This window comes from Myotis lucifugus, unplaced genomic scaffold (genome assembly GCF_000147115.1).
Source record: "Myotis lucifugus unplaced genomic scaffold, Myoluc2.0 scaffold_231, whole genome shotgun sequence".
NCBI classification, from domain to species: domain Eukaryota; kingdom Metazoa; phylum Chordata; class Mammalia; order Chiroptera; family Vespertilionidae; genus Myotis; species Myotis lucifugus.
The window spans coordinates 1,128,402-1,148,271 of NW_005871279.1; the positions used below are offsets into that span (position 1 = coordinate 1,128,402).

A 19,870-nucleotide genomic window follows, 5' to 3' on the forward strand; every position below is an offset into this window, starting at 1 on the left:
GATTAATTCCTCTATGTCAGGCCAGTAAGAGCAGGTGAATAACGAGAGATTCTGCTTTTGTTTTTGATTTATACACTAGCTCACCTTCCTGGCAAACCCTTCTTTTTAGTTTCTTGATTCCCTCTCCCATTTCGGGAAAATTAATTTATACTTTGTGTGTATACACACACACACACACACACACACACACACACACACACACACACTAGAGACCCAGTGCACGAATTCGTGCATGGATGGGATCCCTTGGGGTGACCTGCGGAGATCAGGCCCCAGCTCATGTTCCCAGCCTCGCAGCCCCGCAGCCCCACCTAGCACCCCGCCTTGGCCTGGCGCTGCCCCCTCACCTGCTCCACCATCCTGCCTGTGGGGTGCTTGGGGCCAGGGCCCCCGCCCAGCTCCTCAGTGCTTGGGAGCCGGGCGGCAGCCCCGCCCCCTGCCGCCGCTGCTGGTCGCTGTCTACAAGGTGATTGGTGGGGCAATTGGGCCCTGCTCGCATCTGTCTTGTCCTGCTCCACCTGCCCCACCATCTCACTGTGGTCCCTCTCTCATCAGGGCCTATTGGGGCAGGCAGCGCTTCCATGCCACCTGCTGCCAGTGCTGCATAACCCATGCCCGCCATGTTCCACATCACCCCTTGGTGGTCAGCGCATGTCATAGTGAGTGGTTGAACTCCTGGTCTCCTGGTAGAAAGGACTGCCTGAGGGGACAATTTACATATTAGGCTTTTATTGTATAGGATAGTGTGTGTGTGTGTGTGTGTGTGTGTGTGTGTGTCCCTCATGAATTTATCTCTGACATATGAAATACTTCCACAGGAGAAACTTAGCCTTATTAATATTTATAGCCTTCACTTCATCAAAGTCTGTAGTAACTAGTAAGGGTTCAGTAAATTTTTGTTGAATTAAATTATACAATCTACTCTCTTTAATATTGGTATAGTGATAAACTCTCTGGTCTCCTAGTCCATTTTTCAAAGGTACTTTCTGCCAGAAAGGAAATAGTTTTGCATAATTTTCTCTTTTGTTAGCATCAATCAAATGAGTTGGAGTTTCAGTTCAACTTTCTTATCAAAATGGAAAAAAAAATCAATTTTAACAACAACTGCTTCATAGGAATCTTAAAAAGAGTAAAAACTGCTTCAGAAAAAAAAGAAATAATATAGGAGTGTCCTAAATGTCATAATGGGAAGAACATTTATTTTATGCAAGAGTCTCTTAATTCAGACAGATGGTGCTAATGTAAGTAAAATATCTGAATAAAGTTGCAAGCATTTTCTAAGCAAGTCTCCCTTATCTGTTCTGCCAAAATCTAAACTGTAAAAAGGAAAAACTTGGTATTTAGTTGTCCCTAAACCTCAAGTACAATAGTGTCTCAATTAAAAATGTTCCTGAATATTGTTTTCCTTTAGTGAGAGGAGTTTTTCTTCCCCCCACTGAAGACCCGGTTTGGAACCCCCAAAGTGCAAGTCTTCCGGCAACCCCACCATCTGTTCTGGTAAGTGTGTTTCTACATTATATGCCTAGAACCAGGCCCTCAAGCTTCTTCTCTTCTTTGCACACTCCCCTGCTTACTTTGGCATCACGAATTTTCAAATATTCTCTTACCTCATCCCTGGGACATTATTCTTAGTTGTCAGCTCTTGGGTCCCAAGTATTGGGTTAGAAAATGTAAACTTTCTGCAGCGCTTAAATGAAATCCACACCTTCGGCACTGCCAAACTCCACACAGGGAAGAAAACTTATTTATGGTTCATACTTGTTTGGATATAATTAAGCTCTAAGTGCCCATTGAGTTGCTCTCTAAAAGATACACGGAACTAGTTTTTATAGTCAAGACTATAAAGTGATGTACATGGCTACAGAGTATAGATAGATTTTTGTTCTAAGGGTTGTATTGAAGAAATAGTTTAGACTTCACAACGCAAAGAGCAATATGTGTATGAAAATGAGAGAAGGAAGAGTAAAAACATTGGCTAGCTGACAAGTGACAGGGACTCTAAATCAGGCCTCCTTTTAACTTGGGCTAAAAACAGCAGGATTCGCCCTAGCCGGTTTGGCTCAGTGGATAGAGCATCAGCCTGTGGACTGAAGGGTCCCAGGTTCGATTCCGGTTGGGGGCATGTGCCTTGGTTGTGGGCACATCCCCATTAGAGGGTGTGCAGGAGGCAGCTGATTGATATTTCTCTCTCATCGATGCTCCTAACTCTCTATCCCTCTCCCATCCTCTCTGTGAAAAAATCAATAAAATATATCTTTAAAAAACAACAACAAAAAACAGCAGGATTTATACAGAAACAGCATATAATGGACTTTCCTTTTTTTCTTACCACCCAACTCCCCTGGGCACGCCTCTACCCCTCCAAGCCGCCACTTGCCACTTTATAGGGAGGCATCCAGGAGAAAAGACAGTGGCTTCCTCAGGTGCAGTGAAAACAATGACAACAGCCCAATCACAACCACACTAGACACTCACCTGTCTAAAAGGAGCACATGGTCTTTTCTTTTTTGGTTGATCCTCATCCACGGGTATATATATATATTTTTCACTGATTTTTAGAGTGGAAGGGAGGGGAGGAGGAGGAGAGAGAGAGAAAGGAAACATAGATGTGAGAGAGATACACTGATTGGTTGACTGGGGCCAGATCAGACCTGCAACCCAGGTACATGCCCTTGACCCAGAATTGAACCCAAGACCCTTTGGTGCACAGGTTGACTCTCTAATCACTGAGCACACCAGCTAGGGCGAGCACATGACCTTCTATTATCACATAGACGCTGGAGGGAGACTCCCTTTCACAGGGATTGGCATCAGATATTACATTCACTTGGTGCTTATTTATTCATTTGTTCATTCTTTCAAATTTATTTATTTTGTGCTTTTAATGTGCCAAGTGCTGAGAAAACTGAGACAAATAAGGTGTGGCCTTGCCTACAAGAAGTTTCCAGTCTGGTGGTAGTAGAGAGACTTCTACACAAATAAAGTGACGCTATCCTAAAAGTCCCTCCAGGGTGCACTGGCGGGGAGTGGTGAGTCACTGTGAACATGGTACACTAGTCTTCCTTTCTGCTAATCACATCCATCTCGGGGCTTCTCTAAACACAGGAGATCTTCGGTGGTATTTTAGACCAGAGGCCTGGTGCATGAAATTCATGTACTGGGGGGGAGGTTCTCAGCCCAGCCTGCACCCTCTCGCAGCCTGGGACCCCTCGGTGGACATCCATCTCGCAGTCTGGGATCCCTCTTGTCATCTGGGACCCCTCGCTCCTTACTGCCTGCCTGCTCGCTGCTCCTTAGCGCTGCCGCAGAGGTAGGAGAGGCTCCCGCCACTGCCATTGCGCTCGCCAGCTGTGAGCCTGGCTTCTGGCTGAGCGGCACTCCCCCTGTGGGAGTGCACTGACCACCAGGGGGCAGCTCCTGAGTTGAGCGTCTGCCCCCTGGTGGTCAGTGTGCATCATAGCGACTGGTTGTTCCACCGTTCAGTTGATTTGCATATTAGGGTTTTATTATATAGGATAGTATAAAGACAGGAACTTCTGTTTAAGCCAGGGGTTGCAAACCAGAGACCAGATACTGAATTCAGATATAGGCATGTACTTTGGGGCCAAATAAAAACAACAACAACACACATCCAAAATTTAAAAAACCAGGAGATTTTTGCATAGAAATGCAGATTTCTAACTTCTTTTAAAGGCAAGGAATATCTGGTATCATTAATTTCATATTTCCTTGTGGCAGAAAGTGGCTAGAGCTTGGCTGGAAGGGCTGCCCCTTTAATGATGCAGCACTGACTACTGGGGCTTATTTGTGTTACCTGGTGTGTGATTCAATTTGCATTTACACCAACCTCTTAGTTTTTTTTTAACAGTGATAACTGTAGGGTAGTCATTAACAATTTGAGGAAAAAGTGTTAATAGATGATAATAAAACATGAAAAAAAGATTAATTAGAAGTATCTGGTTATTGCTTCTTTTTTCTGGATTTCTCTTTGGCAAACTGTTAATGAGATTTTAAATTTTGTTTATTTACTTATTTATTTTACCAAGTTTGATTTTTAGAAATTATTTTAAAGGTAAGAGTGTTGGGATATTGAATTTGATGCGTTTGGCAGTCTGAATTGGAAAATCACTGCACAGTATGCTTTCCATAGCAGTAGCAGGCTTTTCAATTGGCATCAGCAGGAGTGAAACTGGCCAATATAATATTAAACTTGTTAATATACTACATTGAACTAAAAGAAGAATTCACGAGTTGAATGTGTTACTGTGGGGGCATTTATCCATATAAAAATAAATGAAGTGCTATTCCTGGCATGTATGTGTTCACCTTTCAAAATGTATGAGATTCATTGCCATGCCATGTTTTTTTGGGGGAAAGGGTATGTATTTGGAATAGATGGCCATCCTTCTTTATTTAAAAAGTTGAGTTGTTTACTTCCACATTTTATGTTTCTTACTTGTGACAGCTTTTATTAAAGATGTTGTGTATTGTTTTACTTTTAATTTTTATGAGATGAAAAGCCATTTCGTTTATAGAAATCTACGTATTGCTTGAGGATTTCTTTTTCATTGATAATTCAGCTGCTCTCCTAACGTGTGTCAAGTCATAGGCTCTGTTTGATAAAACTCAATTTCTTAAGTACAGGTTAAAGGGTTTAAGATATCTTACTCAGAATTTTGAAAATGCAGATTTAGAATATGCACGGATCTAAATATACCTAACTCAGCTGAAAGAATGAGTGGCTCAACACATCTCTAGATATGACTTTAGATAATTAAGAGGAGAAAAAGTGAATTCCCTGGTATGGTATGACTCTCATCATCATCACTACTTTTTTGAGGAACAGAACTTGGTATTGAGCCAATGGCCTTTTTACTTTTGCCTGAATGCCTATATGGCTTTAGATACTAGAAGAAGAAATGGGGAAGGAAAAACTTTTCTTTTATACGAACAGCCTCCATGTTCAACATAGAAGACAATTAAATATTTAAAATGGTCTCTCCCCACCCCGTGTTCACCTGGGTCTTATACACCTGTGCACATGTGCCAACTTGAATGAGAGTGAACTGCCCAGTCAGTTGGTTCTAGTTCCTCCTCTGGGAATCCTTTCGCCCTCTGGGTATATACACTTGTATATCTCTCAGTGAATAGTCAGATATAGTGGGCAAAGCACTGGGATTGAGACCTCTAGGAATTCACAATCTAGTTCTGATCTTTTCTCTATGTTTTGTGACCATAGGCCAGCGGTTCTCAACCTGTCGGTTGCGACCCCTTTGGGGGTCGAATGACCCTTTCACAGGGGTCGACTAAGACCATTGGAAAACACATATATAATTACATATTGTTTTTGTGATTAATCACTATGCTTTAATTATGTTCAATTTGTAACAATGAAAATACATCCTGCATATCAGATACTTACATTACGATTCATAACAGTAGCAAAATTACAGTTATGAAGTAGCAACGAAAATAATTTTATGGTTGGAGGTCACCACAACATGAGGAACTGTATTAAAGGGTCGCGGCATTAGGAAGGTTGAGAACTACTGCCATAGGCATTTCACTCTTATGAAGCTCAGTTCCTTATCTTTAACAGGCAAGGATGGACTACATGATTCTTAAGAGTCCTCCTAGTCGAAACTTGGTACTTTATGTTCATGCCTATGCACATGCTCAGGCCCCTTTTCCAACATAAGGTGTTTATAAACCAAAGGATGGCCTTATAAAGTGCCCTGGCCTCTGGCAAGAGAAAAGCTGGTATTGCTACTTATTTAGTTTTCTTCCACATTGTGGACTTCAATTTGTTGTCTTTTTATTTATCAGAAATTGAATTCTTACTCTCTTCATCTGGTTCATCCTCTCCCCCTGCCCAGCTTTATTGAGATATAATCAATACATGATATTGTACAAATTTAAGGTGTACAGTGTGAAGATTTGATGTTTATTGTGAAATGCCTACCACAATAGGATTAGTTAACCCCTCCATCACATAATTACTTTCTTTTTTGGGGTGTGTGAACATTTAAGATGTACTCTCTAGGCAATTTTCAAGTAAATAACACATAACTGTAGTCACCATGTTGTACATTGGATACTCAGAACTTATCTTGTAACTATAAGTTTGTACATACAATTTGACAAGTTTGTTGAGAACTTTTCTTATCATGAAAGGATTTTTCATTTTGTCAAATGTTTTTTCTGCATATATTGAGATGATCATATGATTTTTTATTCTTCATTTTACTAATGTGGTATATCGCATTTATTATTTTTATTATAATGTATAGTATATACTAGTATGATAAACACATTTTTGTTGTTCTATGTATATTGGCTTATAGTTTTCTTGTAGTGTCTTTGTATGGTTTTCTTATCAGGATAATACTGGCTTTGTAAAATGAGTTTGGGAGTATCGTCTCCTGTTCAATTTTTTTGGGAGAGTTTAAGAAAGATTGACATTAATTCTTCTTTAACTATTTGGTAGAGTTCACTGGTGAAACCTCTGGTTCTGGGCTTTTCTATGTTGGGAGGGTTTTTGTTAAATTTAAACTCTTTACTAGTAATTGATCTGTTTTTATTTTCTATTTATTTTCTTTTTTTACAAAGGGCCTGCATGCAGTGGTAAACCAGCCCAATTGCTTATTTATTTATTAAAATTAAAAAAAATTTTTTATTGATTTCAGAGGGGAAGGCAGAGGGAGAGAGAGAGAGAAACATCAATATTGAGAGAGAATCATTGGTCAGCTGCCTCCTGCATGCCCCCTACTGGGGATCAAGCACGCAACCTGGCATGTACCCTTAACTGGAATACAAGTAGAATCTGGGTTAGGGTTAGGGTTAGGGTCAGAGTCAGGGTTAGGGTCAGGATTAGGGTTAGGGTTAGGGTCAGGGTCAGGGTTAGGTCAGGGTCAGGGTCAGGGTCAGGGTTTAGGGTTTAGGGTTTAGGGTTTAGGGTTTAGGGTTAGGGTTAAGGTTAGAATTAGGGTAAGGGTCAGGGTCAGGGTCAGCCTCCCAGTGCAGAGAGCAGAGAAGAGGAGGATCTAGGGTGGTGGCAAATAAAGAATAACCAGCATGGTGACACACTTAAAGTAGGATCCAATTAAAGGAGCATGGACAAGGTAGGAAGTGATGGTGTCTTTCCACAAAAGAAAATTAGTTTACTTGACAGAGTGCTTTCAGTTTAGGAATTGTAGATGAAACTGAGGGTGTCTCTCTATATACCCAATGATCTACTGTTGTTATCTCTCCAGTTCATTTGTCACTGGAAGAAGGGTTAAATTAGGACATGCCCAGTGATTTCTTGACTATGTTCCTTTCCTTGTGATTGGGAGAGTATGCTGTCTAAAGATTCCTCACACAGACCCTGGATGGAAAGAAAAGAGGAGAGAATGTAGGCAAAACATAAAGGACTAGTTAGGTCATGACATTGGGTTGAATCTCTCCATAGACCAGTAGGTTCTGTTTTATTTAATGGCCATAGATTGAACTGTAGTTAGTCACCTTAAAATTGTGTGCTTTCGTTTAAAAAGCTCCTGAGGCTCGCGAGTGTATGCCAGTGAAAATTCATTACCACTGGTAGAGATCTCGTGGATGAGGAGGAAGGTGTTATAGACAGTTTCTTATTCTTAGTTTTCTGGACTTCATTTTGTTCATAGCTATACCATGCGTTCTAGTCTTCAGGAAGGTTTATACGAGTGGGATATTTCTTAGAGGTTTCAGTTAATGAGAAATGTAACAATTGAACAATTAAATAAGTATTTTAGAGACCCAGGCTGGAATAGTATGACCAGAACATGATCAGGCTATATTCTCTACTTGGAAGTTTTTAAAATTATCAAGTCCCATTAAGTTAGAATGTCTGGAATGTGGGGCCTGGGCATTGAGGGTTTTAAAAAGTTTCCACGTGCCCGGCCAGTGTGGCTCAGTGATTGAGAGTCGACCCAAGAACCAAGAGGTCCCAGTCAGGGCACATGTCTGGGGTTGTGAGATCGATCCCCAGTAGGATGTGTGTAGGAGGCAGCTCTCTCATCCATGTTTCTCTCTATCCCTCTCCCTTCCTCTCTCTCTAAAAATCAATAAAAACATAAAAAAATTTCTGTGTGATTTTAATGCTATTTAGAGTAGAGAATGATTGTTCTTTTCTATTTTCACTTTTCTCCCAGTAAATATTTTATGAATTCTATGCACATGACACTTCTTATTTTTTGTTATTCATAACCCAGCACAGATGAAAATGTAAAAACTCCCACCAAGTGTCATGGCCATTTTGCCTGTCAGCATCACTGGTAAACTTTTTTACATAGACTAATCTTCATAGGATTAAATAGGGATTGTGTTTCTGTCTACTTTTCTATTCCTGGAGCTAAATTTGAATATAAGATTAGTATCACATTAGTAAAAAGTCACTGGGAAGAGAAAAATTGTATTTTATAAGTGTGATCCCATTTCACAGATGTTATGACTTGTTTGAAGTAACCTGATCTCATTTTCATGTGGTGGCATTTCTCATCAAAACAAAGACCTTAATTAATAAATATCCCAGAATGATGAATAACATTGCTAATTGTTCTTTTCTGCTGTAGGAAATGTGTTAGGTTGTTGTCAACAAATTACAGATAGTTGTAACTTCTATGAATTTAAAGTATTTAAGCTAAGATAGAGAAAAAGGAATTATCTAAAGCAAGAAGAGTAATATTTTCTTCCACAAACTCACTTTGTTTGGAATCTTTTAAATATGTTATCTTATCTATCCCTACTTTCCAGGTGAGATTCAAGAGATACATGGTTTTTCTCTAAATTTTGCAACTAGTAAGTGGTGAATTGGGATTTGATTACAGATCTGTTTGTCTCCCCTCCTCCCAATATTACATTGCCTTCTTACCCCTAGAAAACCTGGGAATTTAGATAGATAGGTGGTATTTAAAATCATTTTTATGTGTTTCTTTTTATCTATGATATGATTTAGCCTTTTTCTCCCCCTTAGGATAATACCCTTCAAGCTGCATGGCCCTCAGCTGATGACTCCACCACCAGCAGTATTTCACTACTTGATTTCAGCTCTGGTTCTCCCTCAGCCACTAGCAGGGAACTCTGGTTGGCAAGACCTTTGGGTGATTTAGTGTCTACACCCAAACTAGACTTTCCCTCGAAGGTGGGCCTCCATTCTTCCCCAGAGGTTTTAGAGGTTAGCAGCTTGACTCTTCATTCTGTCACCCCAGCAGTGCTGCCGACTGGCTTGCCTGTGGCTTCTGAGGAAAGGACTTCTGGATCTTACTTATTAGAAGAGGGTAAGAAATTCTACTCCCTGTTCATATTTCTTTATTGTGTAAATGACAAGGGTTTTGAGGAGAGGAAGAGACTGGGGTTAATAGAAAAGTAGGTTAGGAGGAAATGTCTTGGGAAAATTGTGTGAGAAAGGGAACAATCAGACTTAATTGTTTGGACTGGAAATGAACTTGGTAGGCTGGGGTAGGGATCAATTAATAGATATTTTGAAAGTCCCATTAAAATATATAATTAAATTACTATTAGATAATTACTTTACTTATTTAAATATTGGAGTGGTAAACAAAGAGCATCAAAGAAGATTATCCCAGTAACTTTTAATAGGATTAATTGTAGGGGCCAGGTATAGAGATTTTTAGCTTGCATTAGGCTTCATTTGGGAGGGAGAACCTGAACTAAGGAAGTTATAGCAGAGATTAAGGAATGAAAATCAAGTAGATGATTTTGATGTTATGAAGGAAAGGAGAAATCAATGTGACTCATGCATGGAGTATACTTGAGAAAGAGGAAGATAACAAAGTTGTAAACAATGAGTCCAGGATTATGAACATTAAGTGAACCTGAAAGATGATGGACAATAAACATAACAAGGAAATAGAAATTTAAAGATAAACACAATTTCCTGGGGAATTCTCTCCCTAAGTTTTCACTAGACTCAGTGTTTATTGTTAACATGGTTATCAGTAGTTTTTTATTTTCATGGAGTAAAAAAAAAAAAAAATCAAGTGTTTAAAGATGAATTATTTCAATAGCCTATATCTTGTTGTTCTCAAGGAAGGTATATTCATGAGTGATTGTACCACACCACAAAAACATAATCATATTGTCTTGTTGTTTGCTGGATCTAGCAAAGTACTAGTAAAAGTCAGCAACTGTCCTTACTAATCTAATGGAAAGAAACAGGAAGCTGGTTTTATTAGGAGGACTGGGAATATATTTTAGTAACACTGTAGATTAATTAATGGAAAACTTTAATTTTAGGATTAACCAAAGTCGAAGGGTCAGAAGAGTCTTTTTCAGGTGATCCCTTGCCCTCAACTCATCCCTTAACTCATCCTGTACCAGAAGAAACAATACCATCTAAGGAAGATTCTGTGGTGTCTTTGACATCCTCACCATTTCTGGTCTCCTCTGTCACATTAGATCCTCTTGCTCAGGAAGTATCTACACCTTCTGGCTTGGACCCTTCGGCCTCCAAAGTTAAAGACCAATTAGAAGTGAGCACTTTGATGCCAGACACATCCATGGAAAAAGAGTTCACATTTGAGAGTGGCTTAGGTTCAGGGTCTGGGGAAAAGGTGAGTGGGATTACTTGGCCATGGAGTGACACTTCATTAGAGAAGAGCATTGAACCACTAACCAAATCATGGCTGGAAGATGAGGATTCACTTTTGCCAATTGAGAGTGTAGATGAGAAACTAGTTGTAGGTGACAAAATAGATTCCACAGACCGAAGTATTGAGCACTCAAAATATGGGCATTTTGATAGATCCACACACTTTTCAGAGGAAGAGCCCCTTGAGGGACCTACTGTGCCCTTCTCTGCAGAGACCACAACTCAATCTGCACCTCTAATTCTCTCAGAGGTATCTGACATTGATTATTACTCAGTTACCCATGCACCTCCTCTACTGACTTCTACAGCAATCTCTGATTCTACTGATAAACCAGATCAAGTAGAACCATTTCTAAAGGAGGATATGGAACAAACTACAGAGCCATCCAATCGTAAACAGTTTGATAGCAAGATTTCAACACTGAAGCCAGATATGCAATCTTTGTGGACCATATTGCCAGAATCAGATGTAGTCTGGGAAAAAACTTCTTCCCTAGGAAAATTGTCTGGAGAAACATTGGCAAGTGCACCGGAGAGTATTGACAAGCTCTGGTTGAAAGCTTCCATGACACAGTCTACCGAATTGCCTCCAACCACAAGCCCCACCCTGCTGGAGGATGAAGTAATTATGGGTGTACAGGATATTTCATTAGAACTGGACCGGATAGGCACAGATTACTATCAGCCTGAGCTAATCCCAGAAGAAAATGGCAGGGTTGGTAGTTATGTGGAAATCTCTACAAATGTTCACTCTACAGAGATGGCTATTGTGGCTCGCCCCACAAAAAGAGGTGACTCAAATCATACCCAGACCACAGGAGCATTGCTGGTTTTCTTCAGCCTTCGAGTGACTAACATGATGTTTTCAGAAGATCTGTTTAATAAAAACTCTTTGGAGTATAAAGCCCTGGAGCAAAGATTCTTAGAATTGGTAAGCATAAAAAGTGAACTATGGGCATTAGTGAGTAGTCATGTATGAACCCATCCCTTTCTCCTCAGCACATAATATCTGAGCCAAGGAGAGTGTGGTCTGCTGTAGACACTCATTTTTTTTTAATCAACTACAAATAATGTCATGGCCTAGAGTTGTTAGGAAAGTAAAAGACAGGTGGATATAACTGTGGCATGAGGGTGATGTAATAGCTTAGATACTGAATATTGTATTCATGAATTCTGGGACTGAAACAAGTTTAAGATTTTTTTTCATAGTTTATTGTGAGACCAATGTTTTGTGGGTACCTATGACACCTTCACTGTTGGGATACTTTAGTAGCAGAGAAAATAAACTCTCTGGTATCTAAAACTGTCTGTGAGTTCCAAAATAGTACTATTAAAATCTCATGACTCTCAAATAATTCACAATTGACATTCTTTTTCCTTAAAGTGTTTTTCATTTACAGTTTATATTCATATTATTTTATATTAGTTTCAAGTGTATAGCATAGTGGCTAGATAATTATATACTTTACAAAGTGTTGCCCCTAATATTTTCAGTATGCAATTGGAACCATACATATTTATTACAATATTATTGACTATACTAGAGGCCCGGTGCACAAAATTCCTGCACGGGTAAGGTCCCTAGGCCTGGTCAGTGATCAGGGCCAATTGGGGCCTTCAGGCTGCTGGCTGAAGCCTTCCTTCTGACTGCCAGCTGGGGCCTCCCTCATTCCACGCTGCCCCCTGGTTGTCAGTGCATGTCATAGTGAGTGATAAACTCCCGGTCTCCCAGTCAAACTCCCGAGGGGACATTTTGCATATTAGCCTTTTATATATATAGATAGAGGCCCAGTGCATGAATTCGTGCATGGGCGGGGTCCCTAGGCCTGGCCGGTGATCGGGACCCATTGGGGCCATCTCACCCAGTCCCGATCAAGGCCGGCTGGCCCGGGGGAGGGACCGTGGGAGGTTGGCTGTGGGAGCACACTGACCACCAGGGGGAAGCTCCTGCATTGAGCATCTACCCCCTGGTGGTCAGTGCGTGTCATAGCTACCAGCCAGTCATCTGGTCATCTGGTTGTAACAGTCGCTTAGGCTTTTTGTATATAGATTTCCTATGCTGTACTTTACATTTCCATGACTATTACCATTTGCAAAAGCATGGGTGGACTTTGAGGGAATTATGCTGAGTGAAAGTCAGAGAAAGACAAATACTATATGATTTCACTTATATGTGGAATCTAAAGAACAAAATCAATGAGCAGACAGAATAGAAACACACTCATAGATACAGAGAGCATATTGATGGTTGCCAGGAGTTGGGGGGCAGGGCAGGGGTGGGAAACTAGGTGAAAAAGGTGAAGGGATTGAGAAGTATAGATTGGTAGTTACAATTGATACTTTGTTGATGAGCAGTTTAAATAATGTAAATAGCATGCAGTTTGGAAAGGGGGAAGGGTTCATCCTTGTTGAATTTTTTTTGTACATGTTGAGCAAAATCTTGTCAATAAACTGATCATTTTTCATGTATTGCAGCTGGTTCCCTATCTCCAGTCAAATCTCACAGGGTTCCAGAATTTAGAAATCTTGAACTTCAGAAATGGCAGTATTGTGGTGAACAGCAGAATGAAGTTCTCCAAGTCTGTCCCTCCTAATGTCAACAATGCTGTATACATGATTCTGGAAGACTTTTGCACCACTGCCTACCAAACCATGAACTTGGCTATTGATAAATACTCCCTTGACGTGGAATCAGGTGATGATATTGATTACTCTGCTGATTTCTTAGTGGAATCCAGTAATTATTCTCATGTATTTTCTTCCACACCGAATCAAGGTGAATTCAACACTTGTAGGTAAAAGAGTATCATGTCAGGCAAATTTTCCCCATCTTGATAATTAGTATATCTCTTCCAAGGACATCAGTGCCATTCTCTTTTCAAAAGGGTGGTCCACATATATTATCTTTACTTATTTACCTCCTGTTTCGTTTTCTACTCTATCTGGCTCGCTCTTTTACCTTTCCACTGGGTCTGTTTTTGCTACATCTCTATCTGCCAAGCAGGTAGATTTGGACTCCCTTCCTTCTATATAATTTTCCCAAGTTGTTTTATCCATTTTCATTATTATAAGTCTAATAGAGATAAAATTTCTCTCCACATTTTTATATACAGATTAGACTTGTCTTCTGAGCTCCAGCATCAGTATCTAACTATGTACTTGTTGATCTCAAGTTGGATGTATTCTACGTATATCAAATTTAAGATGAGTAAGAGTGAGATCTTGTTTTCTGTATCTCTCCACATTTCAGCTATATCCATTCCACTCAGCTTCACCATCCTGATAAATGGAAGCTGTGTCCATTCAGCTACTTAAGCCAGAAACCTAGGAAGTCATTCTGATACCTCAGTTTCTATTACCACCATTGTCACCTTTCATTTGAACTAGTTTCCCCACTACCTCTCTTGTTTCCTTCCTTTCTCCATTTTTCAGATAGCAGCCAGGGTGCTCTTTCTAAAAACATCAATCAGATTACTTTACTTCAATGACTGCCTGGTTCAGTAGCTACAAGGCCTGGACCCTATCTTCTTCCCTGATATCATCCAATGAAACTAACTTCTTTGCTTACCAAGTCAAACTTGCTGGTTTTTAGTTCCTCAGATTCAAACAACTTTTCTTGCCTTAAAGCCTTTGCACATACTGTCTCCTTTGCTTTGAACTCTTTCCCCTCTTGGCTGACTTCTGCTCACCCTTTATGCTTCAGTTCAAATGTCTCTTCCTCAAGACTTTCACTGACTCACCCATAATCTAGATTGGGTCTCTCCTGTTAGTTTTTCTTGTAACATCATATTCTTTTCCTGCTATAGAGCTTATAACTATTGTAATAATGCTAATTTATGCACATAGTTGCTTAATGGGCATTATCCTCAGTTGAGCTATCCACAAGGAATGATATTTTATCTGTTTTATTAACCATAGTGTCTTGCATATAAAAGGTACTAAAAAATACTGCGAATGAATGAAATGAACCATTGTTTTTATTTGGAAGATTTGGATGCAGTGAATACTGTTGAATCCTCAGACTTGGTTCTTTTTCATCTTCCACCCACCAGAGGACAGTGGTTTTAGGTAGGAGTCAGGGGGAATACCTGAGTTCGTATTTCTCCAGTGACTTGTACTCTCAAACTGGTTTGAAAGTGAACTCTATTTTTTAACTGAGAAAGTCACATTCTTTCCTTTGAAATCCTTATTCATTGAAAGTGAGGAAAATGATTTGGCTAATCCTCCAATATTTAAATCTCTTGCTATTTGAGTTCTCTAAGGCCAGTTGCGCATTCTTTGCCATGTGGTGTAGTGGAAAAAGCAAGTAATTATAATTTGGAAGGCCTGATTTTTTTATTTGTTCTTTTGTTTTTAAATCCTCACCTGAGAAAATTTTTTCCATTAATCTTTAGAGAGAGAGTGGAAGAGAGAGAGAGAGAGAGAGAGAGAGAAAGAAATAGAGGGAGAGAAAACATTGATGTGAGAGAGACACATCAACTGGCTGCCTCCTCGACTGGGGCTGTAATTGACCTGTAACTGATGTACATGCCCTTGACCAGGAATTGAACCTGCGACCCTTTGGTTCGCCGGCCAATGTTCTAACCACTGAGAAAACCGGCCAGGGCTGGAAGGCCTGATTTTTTGCCTCTGCTCTGCCATTTATCATTTGTGTGACCCTAGATGATCTATATTATCTCTGAGCTTTAGTCCCTCATATATTAAATGGGGATAATGTTTGGGGTGATTACTTAATAAGTTATATAAATGTCCAATCACTATGTTTTACACAGGAAACTAATATAATATTGTATGTCAGCTCTAATTGAAAACTTAAAAAAATTTAAAATGGGGATAATATTACCTGGGGATAGTCCAAGTATTAAAAAAATAACATATATTTGCATTTGACTAGCCATACAAATGCATACAAGCAGATATAATTTATAAAACTTTTTGCAAAAGTCAACCCACTTTTTAAAAAAAGGGAAGGACAATAAATAAGTGCATTTACATAAATATTTTATGTAACTCACGTGTGAGCTGCGTGCTGAGTCATTCAGGTTTATAGGGTCACCTTTTTCTTTAATATTCAAATGAACTGGCATTAGCCCCTCCCATGTGCAGTGTAAAACCTGCATCCATGTCCCTCCCACCCCCAATATCTCTAGGAATGAACAGGGATGAAATATCTCTTAATTACCTCCAGCTCTGAGTTCCTTTTGCTGAATTTCCAATCCTTGTGGTTGTTCTTTATGAAAACCCAATACAGATCACAGTCCCATTTTTGACTTTTCCAAGGCACCTCTACAAGGTAGGTGATTCTATAAGATATTTCCTTTGCTATGAGGGTGACAGAGAAGGCTTTATCATACCACCACAGGTGGTTTAAAATATTGTTGGGCATAAATATCCTAAACTTCCTCAGCAACCCTTTCAAAGTCATTTCTTATTGGCCAACTTTTTGGACCAAGCCAGCTACCATGCTATTCTGGCTGTCTTTCTACACTGTTTCCATATTTTCTTCATTCTTATTTTTCTGGACCCATCAATTCCTCTCTTAGCCTGTCCCTGGTAAACTAGACATAATTCATTTTATAATTTAGATCCTTGTCTCTTATCTCAAATTAAGCTCCAGGTCTATCTTTGTTTTCCCCTGAAGTCATTAAGGTGCTCTTAAACAGAGGGCCATGTATTCTGGGCATCCACCTTTAACCTACACAGAGGACTGGAAAAAGACTGTAAAGCTACAGTCTTTTATTTACATGATTAAAATATTAGCCTTAGTCCCTCTTCTTGGTCTAGGGCAAAAGGAAGCAACATTTATTTTTTCCCTCTTCCTATTTTCCTTCCACCAGACATTCACATATACCCATGGAATGATCACAGTATTTTAGAATTTTAAAATAGAATTTCCCTACTACCTGTATATTTTTAGTTAAAGGTCTTCAGATTAAAATATTATTTAATCTCAAGATTGGCTAGAGATAAGATTGACGTGTCTCTTGTCTAACTTCTTTGCACAAAAACTCTTGAACTTCCATCAACATAGGAAGCCATGCAATATTATCCTTCCCCTTCTCTAAACACACTGCTAGGCCAGGATTATATTGTTTTCTGGGTGCAAAGTCACAATATGTATACTGGACTAAGACTGTGAGGACAGGAAATACACAATGGAACCCTGCTGCATGGGCCCCTTGTAGAAACTGCCCATCTAACAGCACTTTTGTATGCTTTCCTTGTTATATGAGCATCTCATCAGTGGTCCCCTGTATGAGTTTCCTAGGGCTGCTGTAACAAAAGAACACAAACAGGATGGCTTACCAAAACAGAGATTTATTCTCTCATAGTTCTGAAAGATAGAAATCTAAAACTAAGGTGTTTCAGGGCCATGTTCCTTCTGAAGGGTTTAGGAAAGATTATTAGGATGAATCTGAAATTTTTTGTGGTTTTGGTGGTGATAGTGTGGTTTAATGCTCAGGAAAGGGGTTGTCCCATGGTACTTTGGACAATGAGACTTAGTGGAGGAGCTTCATGTACTCCAACTCCTGTGTTTTGCCTTTTCTAGTATTTTTTTTCTGGTTTGTTTGATGTTTTAGGTGATGAAGCCAACCCTTGCAAGTTTCAGGCATGCAACGAGTTTTCCGAGTGTTTGGTCAATCCCTGGAGTGGAGAAGCAGAGTGCAGATGCTACCCTGGGTACCTGAGTGTGGAAGAACTGCCTTGTCAGAGTCTCTGTGACCTTCAGCCTGACTTCTGCTTCAATGATGGGAAGTGTGACATTATGCCCGGACATGGGGCCATTTGTAGGTATGGCGTAGCTAGGAATTTTGACTTCACAAGGTTGTAGATACTTCCTCTGAAGAAAAAGGGTCTACACCTATGATTTTAGGATAATCTCAGCAATATTTGTTATAGAAGTTATATCTAAACAATAGATTGGTACTATTTAGTGTTCATGTGAAGACTGAGTCAGTTAAAATGCCTGAATTATAGTTCAAATGGTTATTTTATTTTATGCTCTTAGGGAGCTGTGAGAAAGACATTGTCTAGTGTCCCACTGAGAGTCCTGGGAGTATTTGGGGGTCTGTGTTGTGGTTCTTAGAGGGGATGGTAAGGCAATTGCCACTTAAATTAGGTTTCAGCATAAGAGCAACATTTAATACTGTACCTGAAAGTGAAAACAAAGGAGTTTTATTCTATTTGGATTCTGTTTTGAATGGCTCTGGGCTGCTCTCGGTCCTACCAAGTATTCAGAGAAAAATAAAAATAAATATTTAAAGTCTTTGAAGTCATGACAAATATATTTTATTTAAGTACCTGAGATCCATTTTTTAAAGGTAGAACCATGAAAATGCAGCAGATGAGCAGATACAGGTACCCTGACTGTCCTTTCCTGCCCACTCCCCTAAAACAAAGTAGAGCAAACAACCTCCCACCACACACCACAGACACATGGTGTAAAAAGAGAGAGTGCTGAGAATAAATGAGAGGACAATTTGTGGATGTGAAAATGGCCAAATGTTGGCATAATGCCACAAACAGAGGAAATAGGTAGAAATGATTCAGATTCTTCTATGTGGAAAAGTGTAATGTTTAACTAGGAAACTAGGGGGAAAGGTAGTCCCTTGATATCCAGAGAAATTAGTATTATGGAAAAGCAGTGATTTCCTTGCTGCTGTGGGATTTGAAGACATTTTTCCACAGGTCTGTGGCCTTGGGGTTTGGAGGGACTTAAATCGTACGATCATTGAACCTGCATATTTACCTTTCTACTGAAGCTTCCTGTGGCCAGTATTTATTTCTTTACCTTTCCCAGGTCCCACTGAAGCTTTTGCTGTTCATTATTACTTTCAGCAAAGTGATTCCACTTTGAGACTCGGTCACTTCTCATTACAGGTGCCGGGTGGGTGAGAACTGGTGGTACCGAGGGGAGCACTGTGAGGAGTTTGTGTCTGAGCCCTTGGTGATAGGCATTACCATCGCCTCCGTGGTTGGACTTCTCCTCGTCTCTTCTGCTGTTGTCATCTTCCTCATCAAGACTCTTCAAGCTCAGAATGCTCAGAGAGAAAGAGAGAGCCTCTTTAGGTAAATAAAGAAAACTGCTCTTGGGTGAAAGAAAATGTTCCGCTTATTCATTCATTTAGTACTGACTATGTGCCAAATATCGAATAAGGATCTGGGGTGCAAGGGAGAAAGCTATAAAGTTGAATGAAAACATGGGCTCTGTCCTCGAAGGGTGTCAAATCTACACTAATAAAAGAGAAACATGGTAATTAGCGTACGACCGCTACCCTTCCCATTGGCTAATCAGCATATCCTTATGCAAATTAACTGTCAGCCAAGATGGCGGCCGGCAGCCAGGCAGCTGGAAGCGAACATGAGGCTTGCTTGCTCCAGTGACTACAGACTCCAACGTTCCCCGCCTGACTTGCCGGCCTCTGAGCTGCAACTCTAAGAAACATTGTAACAAATATAGAAGCTAAACAAAACCCCAGAAACCAGCTTTCAGCCGGCCGGGATCTCAGAGCTGGAGTTATAAATTGTTTCGATTATAGAACGCAAACAAACCAGATACCTGCTTTCAGCAGTGGAAGCCTCAGAGCTAGAGCCAGAGCTAAAGCTGGCCCAGAATAAAAAAAGAAAAAAGAAAAAAAGGAGCGGTTGGGAGCTTCAGTCAACTGCCAGCCTGAAAGCAGCCCTCAGCTCCTCACCCAGACTGGCCAGGCACCCCAGTGGGGACCCCCACCCTGATCCAGGACACCCTTCAGGGCAAACCAGCCGGCCCCCAGGCCTCTATCCTATATAGTAAAAGGGTAATATGCCTCCCAGCACCGGGATCAGCGGAGCCGCAAGGCTTCCTGGCACCGGATCAGCGTGACAGGGGGCAGCGCCCAAACCCCCTGATCGCCCTGTGGCTCTGTGTGTGACAGGGTGTGGCACCCCAACCCCCCTCCCCCCCACAGGTCCTGCTCTGTGTGTGACAGGGTAGAGCTGGTGGCTCTGTGTGTGACAGGGCCTGAGTGTGAGAGTGGGGGCGCCCCAACCCCCTGATCCGCCCTGGTGTGTGTGTGACAGGGGGGCGGTGCCCTAACTCCTCTATCGGCCCTACTCTGTGAGTGACAGGGGGGAGCTTCCTCAACCCCATGATCGGCCCTGCTCTGTGCATGACAGGGGGGAGCTCCTCAACCCCCTGATGGCCCTGCTCTGTGCGTGACAAGGGGGTGGGCGCACAACCCCCCGATCGGCCTTGCTTGAGTGTGA

General features: G+C 40.7%; 1 protein-coding gene across 1 annotated transcript in view; it reads left to right on the forward strand.

Annotated features, from left to right (window-relative positions):
* The window catches only part of IMPG2 (interphotoreceptor matrix proteoglycan 2), a 73,678-nt gene that overhangs the window by 48,511 nt on the left and 5,297 nt on the right, over nt 1–19,870 (forward strand). Inside the window, exons 11-16 of the mRNA XM_023762104.1 lie at nt 1,412–1,497; nt 8,987–9,290; nt 10,270–11,555; nt 13,100–13,319; nt 17,206–17,416; nt 18,506–18,687. Of these exons, the coding sequence (XP_023617872.1) occupies nt 1,412–1,497; nt 8,987–9,290; nt 10,270–11,555; nt 13,100–13,319; nt 17,206–17,416; nt 18,506–18,687 (2,289 nt within the window). The remainder of the gene's footprint in view (nt 1–1,411; nt 1,498–8,986; nt 9,291–10,269; nt 11,556–13,099; nt 13,320–17,205; nt 17,417–18,505; nt 18,688–19,870) is intronic.